We start from the raw sequence: 17,528 nt of genomic DNA, 5'->3' as shown, positions 1-17,528 counted from the left end.
AAGCAGTTATAACAACATTACCTACACACTCAAAAGGTGGGGACCACCTGTAAGTGTCTGGCTGAACAACAGGATGTTGATCTTGCACTTCTCATGATGGTTCACACTGTGTTCCCATCACTGCTTTTTAAGTGTAGAGCTCATTAGCTTTACTTTAAAATACAGAAGCAAGGCTGAACTCAAGTAGGATCAATGCACTGTTTTGCCCGGCACCATGCAAAGCTATTGAACATGTCTCTTGCAGGATAACAAGCTCACAGTCAAAGTACAGTGCAGATATACCTGTGTATAGCCACACAGGCAATAATGCAGTAGGGCTTTCCATTGAGTGTTGACAGCTTGTGCCATTGCCTGCTGTAAAGGACAAAATCCACTATGCTAAGAAGAGAAGGGGTTTGCAGCCTTTGCAATACTTGGTTTGGTGGAAGGGCTGGATCCTTGGGCTGGGGAGGTGAAGAGATACTGTCAGTATGTTCATTGCTCTTGCCATTCCTAGTCCTGGGCTCAGATCTGTTAGGTCCCAAGGTACAAGCACTGAACTCTGGTGTGGCTTCTGGGATTTGTCAGAATAGAGAACTTGCTAGGATCTGGATTTTCTTTACAGAGCAAGGCTGCTGTAAAGCCATTTGGGCTTTGCTCTGACTGGCTGCAGGCAATGTGGCTGGATGCACCCCAAGTCATTTAGAGTAGTAACTCCTTTTCTAGCTGTTGTGACCCTGTCTTACAAGAAAAGGGCAAGATGCACACAGGCAAACACATTCCACTTTCTACAGGAGATAATGGCAACAGCCACTGAGGTTAGCAGAAGGAGATAGCTGCATAAGTTTCATAGCAAAAGTGACATCCCTTAATTGTGCCTGATTTGTGACCCTCTCCTTTTCTTATCCTCAGCAGTGGACCTTTCTTATCTCAGTTGTATTTTGTTCTTTTCCTGCAGGAGAAAATACAAGAAAACATCACAAAGGTAAGACTATATCGCAGAGGACTGGAAGGTATTTGTGAGTCATCTCTCTCTCCCTCTTTTTTTTTTTTTTTTTTTTTTGTTAGGGGGTTTGAGGGAGGATTTTCCTGTTACCAGATTGGTTTTGTTCCCAGGGATATGCCATTCTACTGATTGTTACCCTACATGAAGGTCCATCCTGCACTGCTGCTCCAAATTCCCTCTGGCGCTAGTGATAGTCCTCCCCTTTGACGTTAGCAGTGGTTCTCCCTGAGTAAGGACAAAAATATTTGTCCTTGAAGGTCAAACCCTAATAAACGTCACTCTGTTCCTTCTGCACGATCTGCTAGTTCTAACTCTTATCACTTACTCATGCTGTAATAAAAAATGGATTGATGGCTTGTAGTGCTGCTAATGATCTGTGGCTTTGCAGGAGACTGAAGGAAAACGGGGATCCTGTTGATTAACGGGCCCTATTACAGCTACCTGATCTAGTTATCTTACTGCCTCCTTGCAGGAGGGAGGACTAATGGGGTTCTTTGACAGGTTCATTTTTCTTTCTTTGGAGCTCTTTTGCTTGGTTGCTTCAGACCACACTCTTTGCAGTGCAGTTTTTTTGGTACTGACCTGACTCCCCCTCCCCTGCATCTGGAGTATTAATTGGTGGCTTAATCTCATGGCGTGCTGAGCATCTTTAGTTCGTGTTGACTTTAACAGGATTTGAGACTCCTGCAGAGTGCCTCCTAAAGACTAAACACTGTGGCTCTGCTGAATGTGTCTTTTCATGTTGTGTGATGATGGAGGAAGCTGGCAGACTTGCTATCACCTTGTGCTGAAGATGACCACCCCAGTGCAGCACTGGTGGGACAGTCTGTGCATGTGCTTGTGTGTCACAGCCACAGGAAACTGAAGTGTGGTGGCCTGACTCACTGATGAGGTGTGTTTTAGCTGTGACAGGTCAGTGGAAAATGCTGATTTGGAGATCTCTGTGCTGAACCGTGCAGGCGGGTATTGCATGGTGTGAGACGCAGAACAGAGAGAAGGTAGATACGTTTCCATTTGTTTTCCTAAATGTGGAGCTGACACTAATTCTGCATGCAGCTCTACTTTTTCCCCCACATTTCTCTTGATGTTACCATGTTAATTATGACAAAGTCTGTGGCTAGAGGTGTTGACTTGGTGCAAGAGGATTTGTTCTGGGCCTGAAATGGTTTGCAGAATGAAGGATTGCTCTGTGTGTCTAGCACTGCCTGCATTGTCCTGAGCACCATGTCTTATTTGGGTGTGTTTTCTGTGTATATAACCACAGCATCAGGGAGGTTAGCGTTCAGCATCTCTTCTATACAGGAGAGTTGCTGCAAGCCTCTGAAGAGAGACGAAGTGTGTCACAGGCTCCTACAAACCCAACAGCTTGACCAACAACATACAGAGAATTAAATACATCAGAAATGACAAGCTTCTTAAATGTACCATTACAGGGTTAAGCCCTGTGCCCCATGTGATTTCAGACTTTCTCTTTTTCACTCTCCCCATATTTGGTTTGGGCTTTGTGTCCTGCGCAGTCACCTGCCTGGCTGCTGGGCAGACGGACTCTGTGGACCTCCCTTGTGAAACAGCTGGTGTCAGCTCTGCGGGGCAAGGAGCCACACGAGGAACCTGCACACAGCAATTGCAGAGCAGCTACTCGTAACATCCTGGCTCAGCTGGCACTGACTGCTGGCCAGAGGGCTGGGTACCGCAGCGAGGGAGCTGCTGCGCTTGGCAGCCGTGCTTTGCATGCACCTAGGGCAAACTCCCTGGCTATGGAGGGAGCTTCTGACTTGGATTTGCCAGCAGCTGTGTGGTTAAGGTATAGCACTAAATAGGGAAATGGCATGTGTTGCCATCTGATGCAGAAATGTGGTGTGCAGGAAAAGGCGGTGGCGATGCATTGAAGGGCTGGTTTGAGGTAGCATCTCTCTGAGTCTGTAATTCCAGAAACACACATAAACCGATGATTTGGCTCAGGTCTCTGCCTTCAATTCCCACATTCATCTGTTGTGGGATTTCCTTCTTTTTCATTCATTATGTTTATTTCAAAGCAGTCTTTGCTGTTCTTTTGTCACCAGGCTCTGGAGTGTTACTGGCAGCTCCAGTGAAATGATCTTTTGTTTGCTTTTGCATCTTCTTCCTCTCTTCCTCTTTGGGGAATGGTATTCATAATCACATAATGATGCATAAGTGGTAGTGAACAGCACTTGACTACACAGGAGAAATGCTGCTGTCCTCTGTAACTTGCAGTGTAAAGAAACACTTTCCACTGAGTGCAAATCTGTTGGGAAGGAAGATATGCAAGAAAAATATGAGAAGAAAGAGTCAAAGTAAAATCTGAGTGGTACTGAAAATGTAATTGGAAATGCCAGATACTGACTTCTGTATTGATCATTCTGTTAACTGAGTTGGCTGAAATGCTTTTGTAACAATAATATATTGATATGATTTTCCTCATAAACTTGGAACTTTCACAGCTGTCTAGACAACCCTAATTTCATTAGTCCCAACCTAGTAATTGCATCTCAACCACTGAACTGTGATGTAGATTAATCACAGCAATACTGAAGAAGTAGGATATTTAATCAGAACTCAGGTCATCTGTCATTCTTCCATCTTGTTTACCTTGGGTAAGTGTAGAGTAGACAGTTTATTAAATAGTAAATAGAGAGGTAGTCAGCAAGAGGGAGAACTAAATGGGAAGCTGAAACTCTCATGACCTTCCAGGTCCTGAGTTGCTTCTGCTTTTTCTGGAGCACCTGAGACCTATTTGTCTGGTGAGGCTCCCAGTTTACATGAAGATACCAGCTGTGGTGTGCCCATGTTTTCTGGGAGGTATTTAGCACCTTCAGCTTACAGAGAGATTAAAAGAAATGAACCCTTCAAGTAGCCTTTAGCAATCCCTTCCTAGGTTAGGTTCATCTGCTTGGGTGAAGTTCAGCCAGTGAAGTCAGTTTAACATTTTTAAGGACTGTGGGAAGTTCTAACTATGTTCTCAGAATTTCTCAAGTAAGTAGTCTGTGCATTAGTTTACAAGATATGCTTTTTATTTTATTTTATTTTACTTATTTATTTTGCTGTTACAATCCACGGTAATGTGTTTGTACTCATCCAGTAACATGGAATTGCGTGTGTTGCTATTTTGGTGTAAGTGCATGTTGCTGGTTAATTGTACAATTTAATTTTCCATTAAGATGCAAATGGTTCTCGTAAAGTGAACTCATTTTAGAAAAAAAATTGAGTAAAAAGAGTCCTGATATTTTATCCATCCATGGACAAAATGTACATATTTTTTTTTGTCTTTAACTTAGCTGCTAATGTTATATGTGAATTACAGAACAGAAAAGGAAATGTACTCAAAGTGCCTTTGAAATATAGCTGTGACACTGCAAGAAGCATTGTAAAAGGCCTTGCAAAACATTAATGTGATTTCTTTGAAAGAAAGAGAGAGAGAAAGGAAGGAAGAAAGAAAGGAAGAGAGGAAGAAAGAAAGGAAGAAAGATTGCATCCTAATTATAAAAGTCAGCTTGTGATACTAACCACATGGCTGGAACATTGTCTTCACTAATTTTCGTAAGCATTTAGTTGTTTCTTATTCAGACAATCGCTCAGCAAACTCATAAGTAAAGGTGTTGTCTATTTCTTTCCCTCACTTTCCTTTTCTTTCTCCTATGTGTCTGTGCTTCTCAGTTCCATTTTTCTCTAGTATTTAGTTAATACTCTCTGGGAGAGAAAATGTGAATGTGAACACATCCTTTCTTTTTTAAAAAAATAAAAATATATGTGTTAGTGTGGAGCACAAGGAGAGAAACCATGCATACACAAATGTTGCTATATACAAAATAAGTAGAAAACGGTATTTTTTTATCCTCCCAGCTTTAGTTGATGAACATCTTCATGGTGACTCATACTGACACCTCTTTAGGTGAAAACAATCCACTGTTTCTTTTGGATTATTTCAAAATTCTGGTAATTTTCCAGCCTTGCAAGTCTCATTCTAAGTACCCTTTAAGTTGTGCGCTTACTCGGGATCAGATCCTGTACCTTTACCATGTTGAAGAAACTCTGCTGGGGTTAATCTTGTGCTTTAGCACTACTAGGACACACTAAGGAGATCTCTGTTTGAGGAAGCATCACTGCTCTCTCAAAGCTGACTGTCAAAGTAAGGGCCTTATGTATGGTGGTTGTTGTCACTGCCATTGATAGAGAACCATCAAATAATGTAGACTTGAGGGGACCTCTGGAGGTTGTCTGTTCCACCTCCCAGTACTTTAGAACATCATTATGTTTTTGATTTACTCTTGGCATTCATCATTTGACTCAATTTGAAAATATGTTTAGTCCTATAGCACTTAGTTCTGACATCATTTAATTTTCATAGCTTATCTATTGACCTTGCAAGGTTATCTTAATTACAAATAATAAAAATAACCCTAATTCCTTAATCCCTGCAAGTAATTATAATACCACTTAGCTCAAATTTTTCTTTATTGCTAGAGTTGCTCATACATATATACATACATATATATATATATACACACATATATATATATGTATATATATATGAATGATGCATTAAATGTTGATATCCTAATCAGTAGCATACACAAGCAAATGCACAACTTGATATGTCAGACTTCTTTGTAAAGTGTAAAGTCTTTTGTGTACTGAGACTTCATCAACTCTCTATTACTTCAGTAGGTCTTTATGAAACTCTGCATTTCAGGGAAACTGATGATAATATTTAAATAAATAAAGACTGCTGGGCATTCTGCAAAATGAGATCTATAAACTTATTTCTGTAATATTATAGGTGGAGCTGGTTCAATTAAATTTCATGAACATTTAATTTCAGTAAAAAAGGTATTGATTTGTTGAGTGCTATTTATTAAGTGCACTGCAAAATCATAGGTATATAGGGAAAAATTGAAAATGGTCATTTAAGTAAAGCTTATAATTAATCTGCACATGAAGGGGCCAAATTAAAGTGGCATTGGAAACCCTCATTTGGTATTTCCAAGTTTTCTGGGCAACCTGAATGATCTTCTAATGCATTTTAAGTGCAATAAGATACTGGTAGTGTTACAGAGCTCTGAGTAAAAAATCGTGGTTCAAGTTAACAAAAGATAAGTGGAGTTTGGGCTTTAATGCATGGAGGGGGAATTGGGCTTTAATTCATGGAGGAAGCTAATATTACTTGGCTGAGTAGGGAAACATCATGTTGGGAGGATTGGAGGAAACTTACCTTCTGGAGAATCCCAGCTTTGTTCTCTTAACACTTTCTATAAGAGGAAAACATTAAAAATGACTGACATTTTTACATACTCTCCCTCTTTTTCCTTTTCTTTTTTCTTCTCCTATTTCCCTCTGTGTATGGGAGTTGGAAGCTGCAGTGACTTTGGACTCCATACAGATACACATTTTTTCCTGCTCTGGACATCTTGCTCAGTTTTTCTACACAAAATGAAGCAGCTGTTTCTTAATATGATGGATTAATATGATATTAGAGGGAGGTATAAATTTTGGATTCTTGACGTGAGTAATAGGGACTTATTTGCTTTTTCCAGAGTAAGAGTAAATTCAAAATAATTCTGAAACATGACTAAACAGTGCCAAATCATTCTAACTGCTATATATTACCATTATTTTATCAAGATCTATTCTATCTCATCACATTTCATAGTGTTGAATAATTATTTAAAAATGTAAGTTCTAAATGATTAATTACTATTAAAATATTGAATATATTAGGCATAATTTTTCCAGCTTATTTGTAATATATTAAAAAAAATAAAATTGTGCAGAATTTATTTTAACAATAGCACATCTTGCATGATATGGAATGGATTCTGACAGATATGAAAATGGCAAATGTAGGTTATGCTACTGAAATATCATGACAACAAGTGTCCTTCACAATAAAAAGAAAATTATTTTGAGTTTTTTCCTAAATGTATTCATGCTTTGGTGAAATTCAGTCGCAAACTTCAGTGTCTTTTCAGTATAGCTGATAACACACCTTTGCTTTTGCATTGGTCCTTTGTTCATATATGATATATATTTTCGTAATATAATTGTCGTATTTTTTAGATTTATGTTTTACAGACACTGTACAGAATTGTTTTAAGATTTTAGATCACATTTTTTGCTGGACCTTGGAAATACATACATGCTATTCTTGCAACAGCTGAAAGGAAACCAGACTATCTGTACCAATTTGTAAGAAGTTATTTGCAATCCCTACATTTGCAAGGCTTGTTCCCTTTTTGTTAGAGTAAGACTAGTACGAAATTAAAATTAGGTTCAAAAGTCATAGACTTTAATAAAGATTGTTCTGTATCTGAAACTCAAACCAAAATGACTTTGAGAACTATACTTTTTTTTTTTTTTTTTTCTTACAATACTTTGGCACTTCTGTTTCTACCAATTGGAACCAGACAAGATAGTTCATATATGAATTTGGAAGCTGCATGTGAGAAGAATAAACCAAGTCTCCTGGCACCTTCCTATTGGGTTAGTTTGGCTTCTTTCAGTGACATCCAACACTCTTCACACTGACTTATTTTTAGTTAAATTGAAGTGGCTTGCTTTTTTCTTTGAGGTTTTGCAGTTTTCATTCTTCATAGACATGGAATGTAATTCTGCTTTTGGGTACACTGCTAACAGTGAGTGTTCATTTCAATTTTAGCTGATCTCAGATACTTTACAGAAGCGTGCTCAAAGAATTAGATTAGAATGTGGTAAGGGGATGTAAGAGGGAATTCTTCTCCCATGATTTACACATAATTTCTATAAGAAGGATAATAAAACTTCATGAAGAACTCAGTTAGGCTCTATATTATGACTTACTAGACATGATCTTCCTGTAAAATACCATTATTATTATTTATTTATTTTTTTTCCCTGAGAAGTGAATTACTCAGATTTGATGCATGCAAGCCAGTGAAACCTCCTTAGTGAAACCTTTACTGGTCATGTTGGTAGCACAGGAGGAAGGAAGCTAGGACAATTGCTGCTTGTGCAATCCCTCTATGACTAAACACATTGCTCATTTTCTAAGTCTGGATGAAAATGGTTTACAACACTAGGAAGGGGCCTTCTTTTGATACAGCTTGACACAGTTGTTAGCAAAGGCACAAGCTGCTCTGTAGAACTTCTCTTTTTATAATTTTCTTCTAATTTGCACTGTAATTTCTCAGTGTTCACAGATCTGTATTAGTATGTGAAAAAACCTTCCAGTTTTACTCCTTGAAATAAATGTTAACACATTTATCTCCAGTCTTTTCTTTCCCCAGCTGCCATTTCTCATCCCTCTTTCCTGAATGCATTTTTTTTTCTAATCCACAGCATAAGGAAGACAGGTGGTAGTCTTGACTCTGTATCCCTTTGGTCTTCCACTAACTCATGCTACACACACAAGTACAGAGTATTGTCTCTCAAAAAGCTTCCCATCTAAGGGAAGGTGCAATAAACAAGTGGGAAACCATGACATTTGGGATTCCACTGCCACTTTCTGCTCCAAGGCTGTAGCACTTTGCCCTTCATTTGAATCCACAAGTTCCTAGGGAATAAACACCAAAAGAAGGAAGAAAACAAAAATAACTTATATGGACTTTTATTTTACTTTAATATTTTAATAATTTAATATTTTATTTTCTGAATGTTATATTTTTTCTGGTCAAACAAATAATGCCAACTGCTATTAACAGGTTGACCCCTCTGAACCAGTGCTTCAAGTAGTGTGTACATAATCCATTGATTTTCCCATCAAGTATTTATAATGTATGAACTGTAGCACCTTCTAGGCAGTTTTCAGTATGCTGGGTAACTACAAAAAGCTGGTCACTTAAATTATCCTAAGATGTAACATTTCCATGACTAATTCAGAACCCCCATGTATTAGCTGTGTCTCAAATTCAATTTGAATTGATAATGAGTTGTTTTAATCCCTCTCTTTGATTTAGCGGTCAGACCAGAGGACAACATTGAGGGTGGGTGAAAGAAGGATAGAGAGAAAGAAAAAATGTTAGTGTCTGGCATTATTTTGTCAGTTAATGTAGCAGTGAGCCTTTATTCTCTGGGAGGGCAAAATAGTTGAAGTCCTGTACAAGCTTCCAGCTTTCAAAATCTCTCACTTCTTAGATTCATGTCTCCTTTGCAAATAACAAAGAGGGAATCGTAAGGCATTTTGTTAAAACTCCTTTAAATGCAATAGAAGAGGCATTCTTGCTGAGATATTTTGCCTCACGGGAGAATCAGCAAACTCCTGGCAGTGTTACTTTTTCTCAAGAGAAATTTCTCACTTTAAATGTGGATTACACTGGAGCCATTAAGAGGTCTTATCAAATCTGGGAGAACTATAAACCCGCTTTCCCTGTTGTCACACCAGAGAATTTTCTTTTTTCATTTCTACTGATTAAGCTTTATGTTTATTTTAGAAAATTCTCAATAGTTATCCAAGAATTATGATTATTTTTTTCCCCCCTAAATGCATTTTATTTGCCCTGTTGTCCTGCCTAATTCAGGTCGATAACTTGGGTATAGTATTTTACTTAAATGACAGGTTAAGAAGAAGTCATCTATATCATTGTATCTAGCTGGACACTACACTCTCTCTGGGCTAAATGATTTATCACACATTAAGGTGAAAACATCTACAAGAATCTCGTGTGAAAACATTGACAGCTCCCTGCTGAGTGCCATGCCATCTCCACAGCCACAGGGGAGCACAGTTAGTAATATATTTTGACAGGCTGGCTTCCAAGTGTTAACACCAAAAATGGAAAATAAGCCTTAAGTAGTAGCAAAGGACTTGGGCTTCTTTTGTGTGTGCATTAGTTTAAAGAAGAATCACACACTAATATGCCTAATGCATGTTATTGCTTTCCTAACTTGTATGATGAATCAAATACTCAATGAGCACCATCAGAGAGAAAATTAAGAAGCAATTTACTGTAGTTTTTGGATGGTGTATCTCCCTTCATTAATCCCATCCATATGTTGATGAGTCAGAAGAGTTGCAGACCCTGCTACAGAATTTCAGGGTTTGAATTAATATTATGCTCCTGTGGATGATGTTAGACTGTCATTTGTACAGAAGAACAATTATTCTCCTGGTGGGGAAGTTCTCTAGTAGAAACATCCAGTTGTTATTATTTACCTGAACATAATATGCTTCACAAGGGTTTCATAAAAATATCCAAGTTGTTTGATGATATTCAGTGATAGTAGTGTGCCTGGCTGCAAAGATATTTGAGTGCATGCACGTAGAATAGACATGTTAGATGCATCCAATTTAATAAGACTGATCTCAACCTCTCAGGAGCAGTTAGGCATTGTTTCCAAAGATGTGTTGTTTTTTAGTTTATTTATTTATTTTCCTACCCCCAGCCTGATTTAGGGAACAATTGTAGTAGAGAATTGCTTTGTTGTTTTTCTTTCACAAGGCAGGACTTTGGAAGTCTGGACCTCCAGTGCCTGGTCAGAAAAACTTTAAAGTTTGTGCTTTTTTCCACATAATTGCTGAATCTTAAAAATCATATTGATTCATAGGCTGCTTAAACCCACATTCTCCCTCAGCTAGCTACAGCTGTACCTTGAGAGAAAAGAAAAAAACAATTGTCTGAACACAATAGAAGTGGTATCGTTAAATCATGATTTCTTTCTGATGTTATTAGTCTTAGTGGTGCATGTAATTAAGGTTCATACATTTGGAAGACTTCCTGATTAATATTTACATAAAACATGTTTTCACGTTATGTTTAATTATTTTCTTGATTAGGACAACCTATCTTAAAAAAAGGATGAAGAAAAATAATTCTGTTCTCTTAAGTCTGTTGTCAGATACAACGCTCTATGCAGTGCAGAAAGCTCTCTGTAGACTTGCTGATCTGTGAGACAGTTATTCTAGGCTTGTAGACCACTGGCTCATCATGTTGTGTTTCAGAGTCTGAGATGTTAATAGTAATGAGTGGATAGGATGAAAGTGATTCTTTCTCAAGTTCTTGCTTGCACTTCCTGGGAAAATTCACTGCAGATAGCATTTTTCCCCCCCCCTCTTTTCTTTTAAACAAAAAAACAAGTGAAAGAAAGTAAGTGACAGATTCTGATAACATTTCAAATGAATCAGTTCTGTGCATGGAATACATTTATTCTGATTTTTTATTTTTAATCTGCTAAAATACAGTCTTAAACTCTACTTTTTCTCTCCTGTTCTTATCAGAACAGATAATACTATAACTGATTTCCTCATGAGCTTATAATTCCCCTATTGATTTTTTTTTTCCCTAATAATAACACACATAATAATATATAAACAAATTCTGGCAGTAGTTATTGATTACTGACTAAGGGATTCTCAGTTTTGTCTTAAAGTCAAGACAGAAATACTTGTCAGCATGAGTAGTTTTGTGATTTATGTCTCATGGTTTTGTGAAATAAGTTCTTGGCATTGGGACAGCTGGTTAAGCCCCTACAAACATGAAATGTGTTGAATGCTTCAGGAATGAGCAGACACAGAGACTAAGCTACCACTTAGCTAAGTGTCTAACCACTGTTGGTCTGTGATCATGTAGTTTATGACTACAGCAGAGCAAAGAAATAAAAAAAAAATTGGATTATGAATACTACCTGTGTTGCATATAGATGAGTTCAATTTCCTAGGCAGTCAGTCCAACATCTTTTTCCTCCAGCAGATGTGCTTTGAAAAGAAAACCAAGAGTGTCTTATGTAGTGTTCACCCTCTGAAAAGCAATCAGCTTGTAGTTACTTTTTCTTTGGACTGTCTAAGCTATAGAAATGGTTGCACTACAGCTTTCTTACAAATTGCAGTTATGATATTTATTTCCCCCCCGGCAATACGGTGAATGTTTTCAGACTGTAATGACAAACACTTCTTCTGGGAGTTTCTGCACTAAGAAACAATGCAGACAATGACTTGCTCTATTTCATACTATAGCTTCAGTTTTAATGACTTGTGAGGCATAAAGTACTTGAGCACCGATCTGTTTATTGACAGAGCTTAAAGACACCAAGGACTGAAGTGACAGTAGCTGTCATTAATCAGCATTCCTGTTGCTATCTGCAGAAATGCTGCATTTAGATGACCATTTGAAAGAAAACTCTAAATGCTGGACCAGATGAATTCCTCTTCAGTCCTGTCCTAAAGATTACCAAGTTGAGGGGCTGGAAGACTGACAAACAGTGTAGCTTCTAGAGGTGAGAGCTTTATCCCCAAAGCCTGAAGGACTCTGTCCTTAGCACACACAGCTGTCACCTAGAGGAGAGCAGTGTTGGAGGTGATTCAATGTTAGGGTCTAGAAGGATTGTCAGAGCTACTTCAGATGTGGCTGTCCTCTTTTTAAAAAATGAGATGTGAATTAACTGGAGGTACAACAGGTTCAAGCAGAGCTTGAAAACAGAGTGAGGAAAATCTTAAATACTTGAAGGTTTTGATTCTCTTGGGACCCAACTTGAAGTTTGATGATGGCAGAGACAGCCTCTCATGAATTTCTCAAGACTTTCTAATGAACATTCCCAGTATATGTATTCAGCTCAGTTTCATTTAACTCCAGTTCTTAGCTGGATGGTCCGAATACTGAGCGTGCACCACCTCAGTTATTTTGTCTACAGAACCCTGTTGGCAGGTTGGCGCTATGCTGTTTGTCAATGTCCTTGAGAAACAATGAGAGACCAGTGGCAATCAGCATCAACTCTCACCTTTTTTATCTCCAGAAAGCAGTATTCAGCCTTTTCAGCAGAGCCTTGACATCGTGCTCTAATCTGAATTTAGAAATGAAACATTTTGGAACAAAAATATAATTAAAGCTGGGTTTGTCTCATCATCAGTTGTCCAGTAACCTTCACTGAGGAGGAATTTAAAGAATAAAAGTAAAGATATTTCTGAATTACAGCTATCCTCTAATGCTTCAACAGTAATAACACATTAATAAAAGAGTTGCACCATGGTTAGATTGGAGATGGGGCTCAGGTGGTTTGTGGCTAGTTCAGGCCAGTTAAAAAATGACAGAAGGTGATACAGAATCTCACAGATATTTGGAACCTACAGGAAGTTTGTCACACCACTAGCAAAGGCACACTCTGCCATGTGGATCTGGAAGTTTGTGAGTTGCTCCTTATTAATCCAGTGATGGAAACATGGATGGCTTGAGAAACCTGTCAGTGTCTACAGACCTGCACACAAAGAGGTTGGAGCTGCAAAAAGTGTAGGTGGAAGAAGACTTATTTAGTCCTTTCATTTGAAGGAGATCTTAGAAGTTGAGAGAGAAGCATAAGCAGGAATATTAGAGGTGATAAACTTAGTAGACTCTTTGCTATGTCTGCTAGGTCTCCAGCATAACTCAACAAAATGGAGGTATCCTTAGGCCTCCCATTTGAATTAAATGAATCATTGGTCTTGTGCTTTTGTAGTGCTGGTGTGTTGCCTCTTGTCTTTCACATCTGATTGTAAGTCCTGTAAATGGACTTCCAAAACTTGAGTCTCTGCTGATTCTCTGAGATAATTTATTCATAATGAACTCTAAGTAGGATCTGCTGGCTGGATTTAGGAAAGGACTATCTGAAGTATTGCAGTGGGAAAACAACAACAACAAGAAACCTTATAGCTCTCTTACATTTAAATAGGGTTATGATTAACATCTGGACTGATGTATATTGACAGTTGATGGGGACTAGTTAGGTGAACAAACTAGTAAAATTCCATGTGCTGAAGCAAATAGGGAAAACAGGGTAAACAAGGACAAGGCTAGCTTTCTCTGATGCCTACTTTCTAATGTCTGCATATTATGTCTTAATTTGGAAAACTGTTTTAATGTAATAAAGGCAAATATTAGAACACTGACCTGTTTCAATTGCCAGATGTTGGTTGAAAGGATGTAATTTGGGTAGCATCTTCCTTCAAAGCATCTTACACACACAGATACAGTAAAAGCTTTCAATCTGAATAAGGAATGTGTTACCCAGGCATCAGATTTTATGAGCTTGTGATAAGCTTCTGTCTGTGGAAGGAACTCAGCTTGAGAAACAGGTATAGAACATAAAGGAAAGCATGAACTCAATAGGAAAGACAAGTTAAAATCTTTGTTTTGAAATAAAATTATTGACATTTGGTAATTTGTATTTTCAATGCATTAATAAATGGCATTCATACTTTTGGTCAGGAATACACAGAGGAGTCTTTCAATGGCTACTAAGTTTGTATGAAAAGAGAACAAAGACATCACATGAAGTTAGTTTAACTATACTGAGGTTTTTCTCTTTTGTAAGTAAGATGTCTAACATACATTTTGAATAGGAAGGTACTCAAACAGTCAAAACTATTCATTTGATAATTCTGTTTCAGCTCAGTAGTGTTTCCCCACACCACAAATATTTCTTTTGAATGAATTTGCTACTACTGTTCTTCTGAAATTTAATTGGAACTCAACTCAATGAAAAGTAGAAAGCTTTTTATTTGATGAGAAGAATAGGTATCAGAGATCTGAAGAAGGACTTGCATGTCTGGAACCATGTCTACCAGCTCTACCAACTAGTCTAAAACATTAAATCTCAAACAGAGGTTTTGATATAATTGCCAACGCATGGACATCCTGAGTTGTTTCACAAAGCCACATAGCCTCTGGCTTCAAAAGTGTGTGGGTCTTCTTTAGGTCTTGTGTGCCAAGCCTTTTGCTTCAAATGCTGAGGGCACTGCAAACATCATAAGTATGTTTAGGTGACTGATTATTACCCATATTAGTGTGCGAATTCAGGCTGAAATACAGTTGAAAACTGTGTTTTGCCTAACAACCAGGCTTCTTGTAGATGGTATAGAGACATCTTTTTGTGTATGTTTAAGTCTTTATAGAGGACTTTCCAATGCAAGAAGAAACACTACTGGCTAAAATGTGGAGACTCGATGTGTTCTGCCTGTTTCAAAGGTTTAAAATGTGTTAACTGATACATAAAAAAAAAAATAAATATCTGTTGTTCAAAAGCTATTTTATCTCAACTTACATATAGTGTGACAGTCTGCTTTCAAGCAATGTTTAATGTGGATTTCTACACATGGCTCTTCTAATCTAGTGTGAGGAGATACTGGCAAAAATATTCTGGGAAAGGCACCTTTCATCTGCAAGGATATCTTTTGGCCAATTTTGACCACCACCATCTTACAAAGGAAAAGAACAACCACGCAAATATGTGAATGTTGACTGAATGCTCTTTGAGCCAGGAGTGATTCATTCTTAAAAGCTGATGTCTTTGAAGCAGCGCTATTCGGGGGAGAACGATACAGTGGATAATTGCTCAGGTCTAAATGGAGCTCTGTGATTGGATCAATACATAGAGATCCCTTGGTAGTTTTCTTGCATACCAAGTGTGAGAAAGCTTCCAGAGGATCATCATCTTAGAAATGTTCACATTACATATTTAGTCACTGGTGAAACTAACAGTTGTGACTGAAGATACCTTAAAGCTATTTTTCCCCTTGTGCTTTGAATAAGTTAACTGTCTTCCTTCATGCTGACCTTTTCTAAACCACGCTAAAGCATGCTTTGTAGACAGCACATGGCCTCTTTTTTTATTTAGTGTGTATTCAGCTTGATGAATACTCAGACCCTCTAACTGACTAAAAGTATCCTTGATAAGAAATGGAAGGAACCCATGGGAAGAATGCATCCAATGCAGCAATTTTGTTTTCCGTGGACTACTTACTCTTGCATGGGACTGCAGCACCTCATTCTGTCACTAAGAACAGCAGTGACGTATTATTTTTCATGATACAGAGAGATAAAATAATCTAATTGTGGTAAGTTAGCTTGAATTGTCACTTCACGTTGCTATGCCTGAGACATTTTTTCAGCATCTGTTTACTGCCTGGGCCTTATCAACACTTCCCAAGCTGTACTGTTTGGAAACTTTAGTCTTGAAAGTTTGCCAGTACTGCTGAATAGTTCCAGTAATATATACGTATTGTTTTACTACCTGTTTTTGACTTCAGTAAGGGGCTACCATAGACCACAGGCTGAGCATGGCATGGCATATGGAGAGTCTTACAGGGATTCAGTGATATGACACTGGTATCCTTTCCAAAGGATACAGCAATAATAAAAGGGGAAAACAACCTAGGCAACTGGGTAGATTATGAGACAAAGCAATTATGTAGTTCTTCAAAGGATCAAAATGCTCATCAACTTGAACTTACAGTGTCCTGAATGGAAATATGTACTTGTTTTAAAATTGCACTGGTTCTGTTTATCAGATAGGAATGTTATTATATGGTGTGAATCATCGCAGAGAATAATAAGCTACAGACCTTGCAGAAAGGAAGTTGCCCCTTCTGGAAAAATACGTTTGCAGGAAAGTATTGCATTTTAGGTAGTATGACCTTGCCTAAAACTCGTATTTCCCCTTTGCTTTGTTTGTTATGTTTAACATTCCAGTCCTCTTATTTGTTAGTTTGGGGATAATCAGCTGCAGGTTTGCAACTCTGTTGCAGCTTCTTAAAATGAATTAAAATTCACTTTTAATACTAGTACCTCTAAACCTTAGTTAAACAGTTTGTTAAATTTGACAGGTCACTTTTCACCTATTATTTTATTATTTTTAATAATTGTCTAGTTAGTCTTTTCTCATCTGACATTCAAATATATATATATAAATTCCTTGTATCTACTGCTAGTCTAGTAAAATATCATAAAAATTATTTTGTACGGATGTTTTCCACTTACTCCTAGTGTTATGTAACAGAAACAAATTAGAGGGGAAATATTTTGTTATTTGGCACTTCTCAGATTATGAAACAGTGTTTACTCACTTAAAATACTGAGCTCATTCCATGCAGGAATAAATCTTTAAAAGGTATTATTTATGGAAAGAAACAGTACGCTTCCTTCAGATTTTAAAGAAGGGTTTTTAAAATATTAAGGGTCAGTGGTGAAACCTCACTGAAACTTCACAGGCTGCTTAAAATAATTTATTTATTTATTTATTTTAAATCCAAATGCATAAGGATATCCAGAAGCCTGCAATCAACTTGTTAAGAGTTATTTATTGTATCTTAAAAAAAAATATAACATATGCTGTTCTAGCCTTTATAACAGCATTCAGAGTTCAGACTGTTTTTTTTACCCTACAGAAAGGTACTGTGAGAAATGCTGAAGAGCTGATGGACTTTCTTTATTTCAGGAACTTGTTGTGGGAAACAGTCGTCACATTTGAGCGACTCCACAGTCTGATAATTCACATACGGTCAGTCACTATGTGCATGTGTGGGTGTGGGGTGTAATAGGGCAGGCAAAGGCAAGATGACAAAATTTTTGCTTAGGTTTTTGACAAGCTATTTATGTGACTTTAAAGAGAAGGAAATTAATAAGCAGGTTGAAACTGGCTCTTAAAAAATTCCTACTGATTTCAGTTTGAACAACATTTCCCACTTAGGATTTTTGGAGGTCTGTTCTCATCTGTCTTTCATTCCATCCTTCCTCTGGACACTCACCCCTCCTCCTGTAGGCTATAATCAGGACTGAACAGAAAGGCTGTAAGGACATGGTCTCCAATA

At 37.7% G+C, this 17,528-nt stretch overlaps 1 protein-coding gene across 2 annotated transcripts in view; it reads left to right on the top strand.

The window, feature by feature from the left end:
* The window catches only part of PDE1C (phosphodiesterase 1C), a gene marked incomplete at both ends in the record, with an annotated part of 314,013 nt that overhangs the window by 126,415 nt on the left and 170,070 nt on the right, over positions 1-17,528 (top strand). Inside the window, one exon of one of the 2 annotated variants that reach the window (XM_084282676.1) lies at positions 938-964. The exons of the other annotated variant lie outside the window; for it this stretch is intronic. Coding sequence (XP_084138802.1) covers positions 938-964 — 27 coding nt within the window. The remainder of the gene's footprint in view (positions 1-937; positions 965-17,528) is intronic. 2 annotated transcript variants of the gene reach the window in all.

The sequence above is a fragment of the Netta rufina genome (assembly GCF_964035555.1).
Source record: "Netta rufina genome assembly, chromosome: 2".
NCBI classification, from domain to species: Eukaryota; Metazoa; Chordata; class Aves; order Anseriformes; family Anatidae; genus Netta; species Netta rufina.
The sequence above is the reverse complement of the archived record's forward strand: the minus strand, read 5'-3'. Positions and strand labels throughout refer to the sequence as shown.